At 38.6% G+C, this 16201-nt stretch overlaps 1 protein-coding gene across 4 annotated transcripts in view; it reads right to left on the bottom strand.

Annotated features, from left to right (window-relative positions):
* The window catches only part of FRMPD2 (FERM and PDZ domain containing 2), a 74367-nt gene that overhangs the window by 39432 nt on the left and 18734 nt on the right, over window positions 1–16201 (bottom strand). For all 4 annotated transcript variants that reach the window (XM_068166167.1, XM_068166170.1, XM_068166168.1 and 1 more), the window contains 10 exons: window positions 15503–15634; window positions 12117–12201; window positions 9652–9802; window positions 7927–7998; window positions 7075–7249; window positions 6160–6310; window positions 5925–6063; window positions 4919–5071; window positions 2129–2314; window positions 639–795 (listed from right to left, as the gene is read on the bottom strand). In XM_068166167.1, coding sequence (XP_068022268.1) covers window positions 639–795; window positions 2129–2314; window positions 4919–5071; window positions 5925–6063; window positions 6160–6310; window positions 7075–7249; window positions 7927–7998; window positions 9652–9802; window positions 12117–12201; window positions 15503–15634 — 1401 coding nt within the window. The remainder of the gene's footprint in view (window positions 1–638; window positions 796–2128; window positions 2315–4918; window positions 5072–5924; window positions 6064–6159; window positions 6311–7074; window positions 7250–7926; window positions 7999–9651; window positions 9803–12116; window positions 12202–15502; window positions 15635–16201) is intronic.

Below are 16201 nucleotides of genomic sequence, written 5' to 3'. Positions count from 1 at the left end.
CTATAAAGATCCTCAACTATCTTTACAAAGCATGCTGAAAATTGTGGGTGAAAAGTGCTATGTAACTGCCCTAGGCAGAGTGGTGCCTTGTCTTAGAAACTACAGAAAATCTGAAGTCTAAGAATGTATTTAGTTGTATCTTTCACAGGCTTGGCAAAATCTAAGAGCAGATAGCAGCTACATATTTCTGTCCATGTGACAGATGTGCCTTTCATTTATTATTTTGCCCCGGAACTGAACTGCAGAGTTGAACTTTTGTCACATTCAAAGTCAGTTAACAGCATACATGGGCACTACTGTATTTATTTTTGGTGTGGAACATTTCTTAGGTTACATTTGGTATAAGGCTGATATGTCTCCTCAGAATTCTCAGCAGGTTTCATGAAGTGTAATTACACTTTTTTTTTTTTTTTTTTTAATCTGAGCTTAGTGACACAGTTATTATCATAAGAGAATCCCTCTCCACCCTCTGCATGCACACGCTAAATTAGATTTACATACTAATAACTTTCATTTTCTAGTCTGCAAGTGAGAAATTTCATATGACAGGTTATGACTCTCAGTTTCACTGAATGCATCTTTCCTAAAGTGTAACCTTGCCCTGTGGCTTGAACATCAAAAGTGCAGTTATACCTCACCTGATGAAGTTTGCCGAAGTTGCCTAGAATTTGACTGTGCATTGAATTTGTGCTGGGCAGAGCAGAGGTTCAGTAGATATTTACATGTTTTTGCTGTATCAGTAATGAAGGTGTGTTTCTTGCCACTGAAGCTGCTTTCAATAATGAATTTTTTTCTCTAAAGGGGAAAAAAAAAAGGCAACTTGTTTCATATATCAGTCATTGCACTGAGGCCCTTAAAGTTCATTTGTATAATCTTGTCCGTTTGTCCAGTTGTACTTAAGCGAGGCTGTGTGTCTTTTGGGTGCAGTAAACTTACTGGAACATGTCCAGAGGAGGGCAACAAAGCTGGTGAGGGGATTGGAGCACAAGCCCTAGGAGGAGAGGCTGAGGGAGCTGAGGTTGCTTAGCCTGGAGAAGAGTTGCTGCTCTTTACAACTACCAGACAGGAGGAGGTTGGTCTCTTCTCCCAGGCAACCAGCACCAGAACAAGAGGACACAGTCTCGAACTGTACCAGGGGAGGTTTAGACTGGATGTTAGGAAGAAATTCTTCACAGGGACAGTGCCCATTGGAATGTGCTGCCTGGGGAGGTGGTGGAGTCGCCATCACTGGGGGTGTTTAGGAGGAGACTGGATGGGGTGCTTGGTGCTATGGTTTAGTTGATTAAGTGGTGTTGGATGATAGGTTGGACACGATGATCTCAAATGTCTCTTCCAACCTGGTCTATTCTATTCTATTCTATTCTATTCTATTCTATTCTATTCTATTCTATTCTACTCTTGCAAATTCAGCAGTTGTTAGTGTGCTGCCCCCATGTTGAAAGTCAAGAGCCTTTGGAGACTGCTTGCATGGAAAACAGGTTTATAGAAGCAGCAAAATTTGGCCCACAGATGTTGATATCATTAACTTAATATAAAAATGAAAATATCTTCAACAGGCTGAAGGGACATTCTGGGAGAGCAAACAACCTGAGAAGCAGGTAATGCAGGTTGACACCTTTGACATCTACACCCTGTATAATGTAGGTTGATATAACTGTGATGGCAGAATGCCCTTTAGAAGGTGTCACAATCTTGTCACCAATACTCATTTTTTAACAGACATCAACATACTTAAGAGATGAGGATGGGAATAATGAGATCTTGAAAGAGGGAGACATGATCCTTTGATCTGATGTTAGGAAACTTGAAAGAGAAAGGGAAATAAAGATAAGAGAGGAAAGGGCATGGAATATGCCATAAAGAGGTTTGGCATAGTCTTTGTACTAGTTAATACCAGATTATTCAGATTTATAGTAATTTGATGCTAGCCTTGGTAAAAATTCCAGAAATAAAACTTGCTAAGAACTGAACATCTTGGTATTCACATCCAGATCCAGCCTTGATTTTAGACTTGCCTGTAGAGAAAGAGTCTAATTCTGGATCTGAATGCAATGAATTTATACAAGTGTCAGACAGAAGGGGAGTAAAGTAGTAGAGTGGTAAAGAGTTTCACTTGATTCCAACTCACATGAGCTGAAATTCTCTCTGTTTCACGCCATTGGAATCTTAAACTGGCAATCCTTGTGTGATTTTTGACCTCATACACAATGATGCCTTTGGCACAGATTCCCAGGATGATGTCTTCTCCTGCTCCTTTCTTCTCTTGGGACACATGATGGAATAACACTCCATATTCAGGAAGTTGCTGAGTCACCTTGTAGGGAAAAAGCACGTTTACCATGCATTATTCAAAAAGAAGCATGGGAAGAGGAAGTGGTTTTGAGTGTCTTCACAGAATATTCTTTCACTCTGTCAAGGAACCTTTGGAGAAGCTTACAAATCTTTCGTATCTCCTGTCTCACATAACCATCACCTTATTTTGGTATGTCATAGAGCCATTACATGCATTCATTTTCCCTGTTTGAAATATCACTTTCCCAAACATCCGATTTCAAGAGGTAAGAGTTTTATGTAGCTTCCTGCACAATAATCTAAATATTACAGTGGCACCGAGGTACTCAGTATTACTGGTACCTGGCACTTAGGTGACCTTCTGAATAGAAATCCATGAAGTGTTAATGCTGCTTGATTAGTGTTAAACTTTGGGGTTTTTTTCCATTTTCTTTTCTGTGTTCTTTCTTTCCCTTGAGCAAACCCAGAAACCACAAGGTATAGCAAATATGATGATCTTAGTTAAACTGACACTTTGGAGCTAGGACTATTCTGATGTTGTTACACTACAAAAAGGATGACCAGCAGTAAATCTTAACTGCAGTGACACCAAAGACCCCAGCATGCTCAGGTGCATATGCCCATTCCTTCACAGGTCTCATCTTTCAAAATCAGACCTTACAAATTTCCATTGCCAGGAATCTTAAGTGATAGGGTCTGTTAAGTTATACCTCAGTGTATCTCACTTAAACATAGTGGTAACTTTTGAGGTAGTTTCACTAACCCATAATTCCCTTCAGTGCTAGATTTCATAGTAACAGATCTTCAGTGTTACTTCTTTTTTGCACAGTGCTCATTGCTGGGTGAAAAGTTAGGCAGGATAATCCTACTTCAAGGGACTGAGGAGACACCCTCTGTCCCTGCCATCTGACTGCATAGAGGATACTCTAAGGAACAAACACAGAGGATACCCTAAGGAACAAACACAGAGGATCTGGGTCTTGTTGATTGTCTTCCTACCTCCTACACTCAGACACAAAATATGAAAATGTGAGTCAGACCCTTTACAGAATTATGAAGTATGAGGAGGGTTTTCTATCCTTTTTGTTTGTTGTTTTTTTTTTTTATCTGTAGATCAATATAAGTTTACTCTAATTTTTTATTTTTTTTTTTTCTGGGAAGCTAATGTGGGGTCCCCAGCTGACTTTTCAACCATGAAGAGAAATTTTGAGTGACCAAAATAAAAGACTTTTAAGAAGATCTGTTTTTCAGAAAGTAGGCAGAGCAGAAATATTCAGGTCCTGAAAACTGGGGCATTTACAATCACCAGCTGAATCTGAGTTTTAATTTTTAATCTCCTTTATATTTGGAATTTGCATGGTTTTGCCATGGGGGCTATCTTTCTCACTTTGTATGATCTGTTGGCTCCCTCTAAGACTTACTCATTGGAAAAGATAATACCAAAGCTGCTTTTCTTCACTGGATTTGCCACGCAAAGCTTCAATCTATTACTTCAATTGCACTGACAGTGTTAAATGAGGAACTAATATAATTAAACAGCAATGAACCGAAATGATTCTATAAATAAAAGCATGTGGCACTGCAGCAAAATGCCTACTGATATTTATCCATTATCTAATCCCTGATATTTTTCATTTGATGGAAATCAGAGAAATCTGGGGGAGGAGGAGAATCTAAGGGAAAAAAATTAAATCTCACATCCTTGTCAATAGTCATGTGAGAAAATACTTCAGATAACTCCTTCCTGTCCTTTAGGGCTCACAGATATTTCTAAACAAATAACCAATACATGTTTAGAACATGGCTGAACAGCTGCTGTAGTTTCAGAAGTCAAGGAAGTGTTTATTCCTGTGTTTTATAATCATCTCTAATACATCCTGTAGGTGTTTTCATAGTTCCATAGTTTCATTCAGGGTTGGAAGGGACCACAAGGATCATCTAGTTCCAACCCCCCTGCCATGGGCAGGGACACCCTACACTAGATCAGGCTGGACAGAGCCTCATCCAGCCTGCTCTTAAACACCCCCAGGGACGGGGCCTCGACCACCTCCCTGGACAACCCATTCCAGGGTTTCACCACTCTCATGGTGAAGAACCTCCTCCTCACATCTAGCCTGAATCTCCCCACCTCCAGCTTCATTCCATTCCCCCTAGTCCTATCACTACCTGAGATCCTGAGAAGTCCTTCCCCAGCCTTCCTGTAGGCCCCCTTCAGATACTGGAAGGCCACAATTAGGTCACCTCGGAGCCTTCTCTTCTGCAGACTGAACAGCCCCAACTCCTTCAGTCTGCCCTCATAGGAGAGGAATCTGTCTGGAATGCAGTCATGTTGGTAACATGCTGAAATTTTGCATCACCCCTTAGGACGTTGAAAATATTCTGAAATGTGCATTAGCCCTTTACAGAGTATCAGTGGAATGAAACCTAACATGTAAGTACATTGTGAGTTAGGGTGACAGTACCCACAGCAGAACGAAATGATGAGGTATTTTGTGGCCTATTAAAATTTGTTCACCATAATTCAAATCCACTGCATCAGGAAGGGAGGAAATAATAAACAATGGTAGATAGAGAGGCACTCTCTATCTTAAAATAAATAAACAATATTGAGGGCATGGCAAGTTACCTTTAGAAATTCTAGTTCAGCTTCATCCTCAAACAGGGAACGATTCATACGATGCAACTTAGCAAGCTCTCGCTGTACATATGCCAGGGTCATTTTCTCTATTCGGCTTGCTGGAATGTAGTCTTCAACCCGAAAATAGCTCTTTCCGTGCATCTTTGGGAGAAAAAAATGATAAAGCTGAAGAGAGAGGAGCCTTTTCTTCTTTCTTGATGGTTCTGATTTGGTACATTTACATTTTCAGAGTGACCTGTACACTGAGGTCACCCTGTTGCCATTTTCTGAAAGATGAGGACAGCAGGCAGCATCCTTAAAGACAAATGTGTCTCTTGCACCTGTCCTCAGCCAATTGCTCAAAGCACAAACTGCTCTGGGCTTGTACTGTACATCAGTACAACCTAGAATGGGTGACCCAACACTGTAATGGATCTGACCAGGTGGATCAAACCACTCAGAGATGAATTAATAGACCTACACTAACTTAGATAACTGATGATACGGTAGAGATCATAAATGGATATTTTCTGTACACTTCAAAACTAGGCTAAGTAGTTCAGATACATAATAAACAGCTTTCCTGTCTTTACAGCTCGAGGATCCAAGCCTACACACAAAAGAGCTGTGAATTCTGGAGAGTTTTTGTTGTGGTTTTGTTTGGTTTTTTTTAAATTTCATGTTTTCTAATCCCTTTAAGTCACTCTGTACATCCAAGCTGTGCCTGTGCTGGAAATTTTCTGCAGATTGCCAGAGTTTCTGGGCTATGTTACCATTTATGAAAGACCAGGAGTCTTTTATCATTTTCCTATATTTCCTGCCAATTTCACCTGTCTCATTACTGCTCCTAAATCAGGCACATTTTGTAAAAAAAATTAAATCTGAAATACGATTACTGGAGGACCTAGCTGAAATTATGTGCTATTCACAGTTCTCCTTTAAACTCTATGTGACAAACAAAAGCTGCAAAAGCTGTTGAGAGACCTCTGAGAAATATTGTATGATTTATCCACACCTCAGAAGCATAATTGCCAAACTCTGCCTGTAAAGCCAAAGCGCCGAGTTTCAGGGCAGTCTCGTCGTTGCAATATAGTCGCTCCTCCAAAATATCTTTACGAAGCTGCAGGTAAAACTGATGTCTTGTCAAGCCATGCCTGGAACACAAAAAGGTTTAGGATCACAGGAGGAGCCTTGAACAGCCACCATATATGCTCCTGGTTTTCTTAAAGTCACCAGAGCCATGCACTTACTGGATAACATTAAAGTGGTTGACAAAGAATTTTATCCTTAGAAAGAGTGTGAAATTAATGATGGAGCTTTTCTTCTTGGGTTGGTCATTCCAGCCATCTGGGGCCACTTTGTAGAGCTTGGTGTCCTCATCCAAAAAGAAGAATTCTTTACCTGAAATCAGAATTTTGGGTTCTGTGATAAAACTGGAGATACTTTGGTAGCTCAAAGTTCTACTGTCTTCATTCAGTGCATCACTAGCAAAAATCAAAATGGATCATGCATATCAGTTGAGATTTGTTCTCTGTGTCATGGCTTAACTTATTGCTTCTTTGATGAAGAATTTAGGGTAACATTTAGTGTGTAATTTAGGATTGCAATTGTTAGATGCTGAATTTGTGTGATATCTATGGAGTCACTCAAGAATTGATAGGGCTACCATTCTGCTCATCATTCAGGTTCTGCAACCCATTGTAATCCTTATGCCCTAAATAAAAGATTTGTTTCTTCCTAGTGCCTCAGCCACACTTGCCATCATAAATGAGATAGTGAGATGTGGTCTTGTAGATGAAATATCTGAACCTCTACTCTGATTTATATCTAGGAAAGAAAATGCAGTCTGCCTTTCTCAGTGCTGCCTGGCATTTCTGCTGGAGCTACATGCCTCAATATTATCCCAATGCAGTCCTGGGACACAGCCTTTTCTGCATGGGAACATCAGCCAGTAACAGTATGGCTATACTGAAGCACAGTCCTAGTGTAGATGTGCTTTAATCAGTGCAGTACAGTTTAAACCAATATACTTAACTTTTTTTTAAGCTTTGGATTACTTTTGTCTGAGCACCTTAAAGGATCTTACTGGAATTTGTTAATAAAGTGACTACAGAGGCACTGGTGGAGAGAACTGTTGCTGTAGTTAGTTAACTGTGTCTCATTACCTTTCAGGTAAGCCAAGCCAAAGTAGAAATGTTCCACCAAGTTTGCATATGCCACCACGGTGTTGAAAACATCTCTTGCCTTGGACTTGATGTCACATTGTACCTCAAGGCACTGCCCATTAAGTAGAATCACATTGAGATCCCTTTGGGACAAATAGGATTTCCCTTTTTTAGTCTAAGAACATGTAACAAAGAATGAAGAATGAGTACCCAGTACAAGCAATGCAAGTTCCACAGTATTTATTGCTGAGGCCCTTTAGTCTGCTGTCTCCACATAACCTGATGGAATTGGTCACAGCACTGCACGATTCCCTGCCTCCTTTCTCCAAAGTTTATTCCCCAAACATTTCTACTGTTTAAAAAAACCCTGGGAATCCCCCAAAAATAGCTGAGCAAACTCAGACTCAACAATCACCAAATCTCTAGATTTGAGAGAAATTCCAAATTTTCTTTGCCCTCCTTTTTACTGCTGCATACTGTCAGCCTTTCACCTTATCTTAATGAAAGGCAGAGGATGTGCCTGCAAACCAGAGGAGTCCAATATCTCAGCACTCTAAGTCACACTTCATGATTGCTCTTCATCTATTCTATTCTATCTCAAAAGTCCTGTGCTAAAGTAAGCATTCTTAGCTATGAAGGGTAAATTAAGCTATTTTCACCTCAACAGAAATAACTACATAGCACTGAGAATTAAATTACCTCCTTTCAAGTCTTAATACCTCTGCAGGAACCTTAACTTAGTTTGGAGGAGGACATGGCAAGAATACTGAACTGGGACTCAGATGCAACTTACAAAGATCCCCAACTAAAGAGTCACTAGGTTAATTCTGAATTATTAATATTTATACTTACCACAATTGATCCAGGCAGCTGTAAGGTCACTGGTGGTTCACTAGATAAAATAATAAATTCTGGACCTGAAAACTGTAAGGAGGCAATTTAGAAATTGAATAGCTCCTTAATGTAGTGAAGATCCCAAACACCAGTTCTAGTGAAACCTATTTCTGTTAATCTCTATGCTATAGCTAATTGACTTCAGTGCCTAATAAATTGCAAATGCTGACTGAAGAACTTTCTCTGTTTGGAGTCTCTTGTATGGACTCTGGGGTATAATTAGAGATAAGTCCCTGGTGAAGACTTTTTTTTTCTGTAAAGGCACTTAACCAAGATCCATTTCCATTGCAAGGCATCTATTTTCATGGCACTGACAGAAACTTCATTTCTTCTGAGACCTTTTCCCATCTGATTCCCAAGTTACTATGAAGACAGTCACAGACATGTACACACATCCAAGTATATATATATATATATATATATATATACACAACTGTGATTTCCTAAGTCTAGCTTCCATAGGGTGGTGCAGAGCTGCTTTCTTTCCTGTAAAGAAAGCTGATTGATACTTCTTATTAGCATACATTGTATTATTTTGGTTTAACTTCAGCAAACTTCAACAGCACAAGATGCTTTTTTTCTTGCTGAGCATCCACCTCAAGGAATTTTACATGCTGGGTATTTTTCAGGTCCACCTATGCTTTTAGATTCTTGAAGCAGACAGAAATAACTATATGTCTGCAAGTGGTAAATGTAGATCTTTCCAGCTGTTCTCCATGACATCACCTTGACCCATTTAGATCTCTATTTTTTTTGGAGAAAATTTATGGTTTGTTTCATAATAGGAGTTGGTAATGCTGTTTTGTATCACCTATAAAGAGGGAGTAGACTTTGTTGTAACAGTTTCTGGACTCCTTCTAAGGAGCTCTATTATTATGTCTGCAAAAATCATATTAACAAAATTTAAAACTTAATTTATATATAAAACCCATAATTTCCCAAATTTCCCAAAGTATCTACTTGAAACTCTTGATCAAATTTCTTTCACTGTGTTAGTCTTGAGTTTGTGAACTGGGAATAGAAGGGTATCACCAACTTATGTCCACAACAGAAAGCGGCATGGGCAGCACCATTGTGAGTTTTCTGTGATTCATTTTGTTGGGTTTTTTTTTTGTGTTGGTTTTGTTTGTTTGTTGGTTTGGGGTTTGTTTGTTTGTTTGTTTGGGGTTTTTTTTGTGAAAAGTTATCCTTCTCATCCTTCTCATTTAACAGAATCCTACAACAAACCAGAAACTAGCAGTAGACCCTTAGGTGAACTGTTGCTTTGCCACACTCACTGGAAGCCTATGCTTTCTGTCCTTTGGTAACCATTAACCAGCAAGTGTTTGGATTCAGTGTCTCTGTAAATGTTTTTGCTGTTCTGAAGCCCCACCAAAGTGGTTGGTGAAAGCAGTTCATATGCAGTTCATATAGTGTTTTATGCTTGCAGAAATCACATGTGTAGATCACAGAGGGTTAGATTGCAAGCTTTTGCTTAGTATTTATGGACAAGAATTTTTACTGCCTTCAAGTCTGAGTTACCAGCATCTTACCTTGTTTGGAGTCTGCCAGTTTAGAATATTCATCTACTAAGATGACTCAGTAGATAATATGCATGTCACTGTTAAAGAATAACTGGATGAGAGGTTTCTCTTTAGTGTTATTTACATTTCTAAATCAGCTTATTCATTTTTCATTAGTCACCTTTTCCTTCCTGTGGAACAGACATTTCTGTGATGTGGCAGCTGCTGTGTAGTCCTTTGTAGACACAGAGAAGGTGGAATCTAAACTTAGTAGGTTTTGTCTGCTGTTCTTCTGAGTTCCACCTGGGATTTCTTCTACAGAGCTGACGGACCTTTAAGGGAAATGTCACAGTGAGCAATATACATAGCATGAAATCAAAACAACACAGACTAGAGGACAAAGAGCTTAAGACACATTGGGGGAATGTTATGGAATCCAGGCTAATGTCAATTATAACTTGTTAAATGTTTGTTTACAGAAGAAAAATAATTACCTTTATAATTACCTTTATAAATTACCTTTATCAATAAATCTAAACTCTGCTTTAATTCAGTAATAGTCTTTTTGTTTGTTTGTTTCATTTGGTGAGCCAGATCCATCTTGTTCAAGTCCAGTGAAGCCACAAGGCCCCCTCTCTTTCTAGTAATTCTACAGGATGAAGTTAGTTTCTCATTTCTTATTTTCTGAAGCACACAAGCCTCAGAAAGCCATGACATTTGTTGTTATACAATTCAGAATCTTCCAGAATGGGAACTAAATTTTTGGAATATTAATTCCTCAGAATAAATTAATGTATTTGAGAACTGAGGGAGTTTTCCATTTAGAGAAAGGTGTATGAAATCTCAGATCAGATAGCTGTCTGTGTACTATATTTTAACCTATAAAGTAGTGGTCTTTTCCAGGCACATGTATGCTCAGAATAAACTTAAAATGCAGTAGACACTTTATCAATGAGGAATTATTATGTGGTATAGAAGGGAAAGTTTTGTTGAGGTGGATTTTTGTTGTTTACATTGTTAACAGACATCAAAATCACACAGAATCTTTTTTTGGTTGTCCTCCTGTATATGGGCTAATTATTTCAACTCCACTGTTATCATGGTACTTAAAATAGAATGGTGACCTTGGTAGAAGCACATTTTGCAGATGCTTATAATCAAAAGTGAGAGTTACAATCCCTGAAGTTCTATGGAATACAGTTTGCTGTAAATTTGGAGAAGAGAGTTTGTCTTTCAGCACAGGAGGGAAACATTTTCTTGGCAGCATGATTTTAGATGAAGGATATCAAAGTAATATCCAGGTTGGTAGTCAGAGGTATGGCAGTTACTCCAAAATAGTCAGTAAATAAATAATTTGTTACTGATATCCTTGCCAGGAGTGTGATGCAGATATTGATGCCTATATGCGCAAATATGTATGTATGTCTCTGTAGTTAGAGTGACACTGCTTTCATAACAAAAGCTGCCACTGTACTGCAGACTGCTTTCAGTTCTTACTGCATAGAGGTTTACTGGGGTATCTCACACTGTTCAGATTATTGTGACTGATTTATCAGGAAGTTCAAACTGTTTACTTGGGATACATTTAATTGGGAGTTGATCTAAATGGAGCATTTCCTGTAGGCCTGAATTACTCATGTCATGGTTAAAAGAAGAAACTCCTGGTTAACTGGGTCAAGAACTCAATTTAAATGGGATGTCAGCAGGGATTTACATGGTGCTTAGCTATGGGATTCTGGTCTTTGTGGTGCCTAGAGGCTAACAGTCCTTATGTCTCTTCATTCAGAATCAGCCAGGATTACAACTGCTCTATGCTAACTTCCAGTCTAGAAAACTCATTTGGCAGCAGTGGTTTCTCTTGGTTTTGGAAAGGAGTTAGTATCAGTTGTACAATTCTCAGCTTTCCTTGTCTGTATCTGCAGGGCTGCTGTATATATCATGACTGAAATGAGGCTAATCCTCATGACCAGCAGAGGTCTTTACTTTGTGTCCCTGAGTTACCTACAACTCTTCAGTAAAGTGGTGGTGTAGGGCTGGATGCGGCTAGCATAAGCGAGACAAATCAGTTTAAGAACTGAGATGCAAATGCAAAAATTCACTGAAAATGATGGATCATATACATGTTCTGCCAGAATGACTATAGAATGTATCAGGCCTCGGTCGAGGTGACAGCAAGGCATGACCAGATCCAAATTCTGAATGTAGACAAATATAGACTCTGCAGAATGTCTTGCCAGTAAAAGCAAGGACTGTTTATAGCTTCTGAACACATTTTTCCCTTCCATGCTCTCTGTGGAGCTGTTTTCCAGTTGTTTCAGTTATTGCTGCATACCTGTCCTATCCATCAGGAGTTGTGCTGAAGGCAACTGTTCTGGGAGGCCAGTGACATCTGGCAGGACACATTGATAAAAAGTAAAGGTGGAAAGCAATGTGCCCACTTTTGTATAGATTGTTCAGGGGCCAACTTAATTTCACTAGAACAGCTAGTCTAAGTGTACTTTAATTCTACTTAAACAGCATCTACTATCAAAGCAGATTCAGATGGTGATCCAGGCATTTTCTGATAATGACGTTACCACAATAGCCATCCTGCTTCGCTTGACAATAAACCAGCTGCCATCTTGTAGGAATATGCATTTTGTTTACCTGTTTATGAAAAGCTTGTAGCTACTTTGTGTCCTTGACCCAGTAAGGGTCGGGTCCCATGACCTGTGTGTCTGTGGAACTTTACCTGAAATGAATGAAGGAAATTTCACAATTGAAGCAATTGTAGCAGCACTCAGCATCAGATCTTGGGACTACTAAAACAAGGAGGAAATTTTGCCTGGCTGCTCCCTCTCATGTGTCCTTTCTTGGGCATAATAAATGGCTGTTTCATAAGATTAATAATACTACACTAGTAGTATTCTCAGTTCTCTAATTGTTGTTACTTCCTCTTGGTAACCCTTCATGTGAAGGTAAATTGGGAAATAGTTGTAAGGTGCAGTGGCTGTTATTTCCATGTGTATGGGGGTAATTTCTGAAACAGATTGTGCTCTTCAGAAATTGCTACTAGTATTCTTCTTTTATTCCAGCCATAAAATAAGAGTGGTGGGGAAGCCATGAAACTTCTCTGGCTTAATCAGAGTAGGATATAAAATCACTAAAACAAAAACTGTTTGTATATATTCCACTCATTTTTTGGTACATTAACTATATTGTGAATGTTTTTAACATTGTAAAAATATGGTGGGAATATAGGATGGTTTATGCATCATTAGCAAAAAATATTTGTATCTTTTTTGCACTGACATCATAGACATTGTTTTGCCCAAATACATGAAGGCTTAAATTTAGAGCTTGAACTGGAGAAACTTATGCAGGCATTAGTTCCATGAACATTTCTTCTAGCAGAAGAGGTATTTTAAAACCTTTAGGGAAGGGTGGGAATGTTGAATTTTTCTTCACTTAGATAGTTTCATTGATCTTATTTGAAGAACAGGATATCATACTATTACATAGGTGGAATGATAGAGGCTAGAAAACAAACTCTGTGGAAGCAACAATCATTGAAGCCAGCTTTTTCTCTGGGTAAAATATCTATGAATTACACCCTGTGACATCACTCTGAATTCCAACTCAAAAACATAACACTGAATTTTAGTGTACCAACCACAAACTGCAATTTTAAAAACTAGAAAATCTACAGTCACATTGCTAAAATATTCATAAACATGTTTTTCTCAGGCTGCAGATGGTAGTGAAAAAATGTGATATTTGAGATAAGCGAAATACCCAAGGCTAGTTAAAAAGTTAAGATTAAATCCTGAAACACCACGCTTTTTAATGAGAAAGCCTCACAAAATATATAAGGTTCACATAATTGTATAAATATACTCTGACAAGCACATAAAATTCCCCTTTATTTTCATGCCTCAGATGTTTTGGCAGTGGGACAGAGTGGCTAGCTTCAGTGTCCAGACTGCCATGCTTTGATCACAAGCAGCACATTCCTGATGTTTAAGAAACATATGGCTCTCAGCGAAGTTGATCCTATAAATGATTGCTTCATTTATTAGATGTTAAATGAGCCTAATACAAGACATTGATCTTCCTTGATAATGGTGCTGTACCAGATGGTAATATTTCTTTTTCAGATACATTATCTGAGGAAAGAATGTCTGCAGCAAACAAGCTTTCCTGTTCTGTGTTTTCCTTTGTATTTTATTTTTTTTGGGTTTGTCTAAATCCTGAGTGCAATGACCAATTATTTTAAAAGGACTTAAAAAGCAGCCTCCTGAGTTTGACCTTCACTATTGTGCCACTAGGTATGTGACTGACATGTATGCATCACATGGGGAGCAGCTGCAATTTCAGGTTTTTATTGCTGCTTATATTGATTGCAATTCTGGAGCTTTAGAAAGGTGCCTTTCAGGATAAGAATATCAACAGCAGTTGTATGAGTAACTTCACTTCCCTTAGCTTTGGGGTTAAGGGCTTGGGGCTGAGATGCAATTGCATGTTTGTTTCTTTTTCTCATTTACTTTCTCTCTGGCAGACCTGTGATAATGAAGTAGGCACCCAGATTCTTTGCCATTTTTTCCTAGGGAAATTAGTCCCTCGACATCATGTTCTATGCCTTTTATTTTCAACTAGCAAACATTAAGCCTTTCAAATTTGGAAAAGTGTGGGTAATATGTTCCTATGATTTTCCTATGAATCATCAACCAGGTATCATAAACTCAATGAGAAAAAACAAGGACTACTCAGCACTTTTCTGTTAGTTATGACATCAATGAACTAACATGTTGATGTGCATACTTTGTTGAATTGTAACTGATGTAGTGGATGTCAGGGTTACACCTTAGGGAAGAAATGAAAACCCACACATACTTGCAGAGCATATTTGAATCCATGCCACAGGAAGACCTAGTATGTAATTTCTCATGGAGGCTCACAGAGGGAGGAAGTTCTGGAAATAAAGAAGAAAACTTCCACCTCTGGGTCTGGAAGCTCAGGAGAAGTACCCAAGGAAGAATGGAAAAAAAAAAAAAAATTGAAAGCAGATGGGAAGGTGAATTACTGTGGAATGGAGAATATAAATGAGCAGGAGTCTGAGAATGTGGAGCTGGCATGGTGAGCTTGTTTATGTAGGAGCTGCTGGTGACATTTGGCAACAGGAACTTTTTGCTCCTGGGCAATCTGAACAGCCTGTCTAGGTGTCCTTATCTCAGATTCCAATTTAAACATGAAGATGCATATGCATAGCAGTAGTCTCCTTCCTGCTGAATTCCCTTCTTTGTTTCATAATATCCCCTTACACTGTGATTTCAGTAGCTTGTAAAGAGCCCTGACCGACATCTACCACAGTATCTTCACTGGGTGGATCCGCTCCATGACAGTTTCTTTCATGCTGATCCTGCCAGAAAGGACTGCAAATGAAGCTAAAACTCAAACTTTGGTACCTCTAGACCAAGTAAATCAGAAGAGCAGCATTGCAGCCTAGCATTTAGCACAATTAATACACTAAGCAGGAAATATTCAATGTCATTAGGACAAAAATTAAAAGAAAACAAAGGGTTGTTTGGATGGTTTTTTCCTCTACATATCATAATTAGCCCCTTTGTTTTTGAACAGGCTTGAAGAAACATTAATCCCCACCATTCAAGTCTTAAATATTATTCATAGATGCAACTGACTTCAGTGCTGCATTTGTGGGGTAGCTCCACCATTTCCGATCTGTTTCAAGACCCCATGTACTAGAAGCATGCTGATAGGCTTTGTCTGTGATCTGCTGAACAGTTTCACTTGGCAAAAGGTATGTAACAAAGCAAAAAAGCGGTGATGGCACTGCATGGTAAGCAAGGAATACATGGCTTTACTGTAGGACACAAGAGAAAAAGAATCCAGTATAAAGCTACCTCTCTTCCCTGCAGCTTAGTTCAAATACACCTCCCTAGTCACGTAGCCACAAGTATATGGGAGTACCTATCACCTGACCATACATGAGTAGCTTCATAATTCATAAACATAATTTTTCAGGGAAGTCTTACCTCTCCTATGTCCTTGGTTAGACAGTATCAAAGATGTGCTTTCAGAAATACTGTTAGAATCGCTGTAGTCTGCAGAGACTTGTCTGTAATCTTCTGTTGACTGACTATAATTCATTAATCTGGACCCTTTGTCTGGAAATGAAAAGGAAATATGATGAATCACATACTTTAATTACAAATCATTGTATCTGCATGATAACATAAATAGCATTTAGCCTGACTAATTTTTCTATCATCTGCATCTGTCTGTCTTCTAACCCTGACTTCCTTAAGGACCAAGGAAAGCTTGGTAACTGCATTCTGTTATTTTCATCATCTTATTCTTACCCAAAATAGTTCTTTGCCACCATTCCAAATAAAAGAAATCTAATATATTATTATTATGTTTAACTGAAAGGTTCTAAAGTACAGATAACCTGCAAAGTTCTCCTTCCTTCTATTCTGAGGCCCAAAACCTTCAGCTGTAAAGTATTCTTTCTGTGTAGAGGGTGGACAGTGCCCAGACACAATCCACTGCCAGAGTCAGCTGCAGAAATTCCATTAAGGGGCTCTCCTAAGTCATTAGGAAGTACATGTTTCTGTCTCACTCTAACTTTACTTTGTTGCATTGTCTCTTGTTGTTTTCCAGAATGTCTGAAGGTGATAATTTTCATTATAAATATATATATATATATATATATATATATATATATATATATA

Source organism: Melanerpes formicivorus, unplaced genomic scaffold, assembly GCF_026170545.1.
Source record: "Melanerpes formicivorus ecotype bairdi unplaced genomic scaffold, bMelFor1.0.p_v2 SCAF_98, whole genome shotgun sequence".
Classification (NCBI taxonomy): Eukaryota; Metazoa; Chordata; class Aves; order Piciformes; family Picidae; genus Melanerpes; species Melanerpes formicivorus.
The sequence above is the reverse complement of the archived record's forward strand: the minus strand, read 5'-3'. Positions and strand labels throughout refer to the sequence as shown.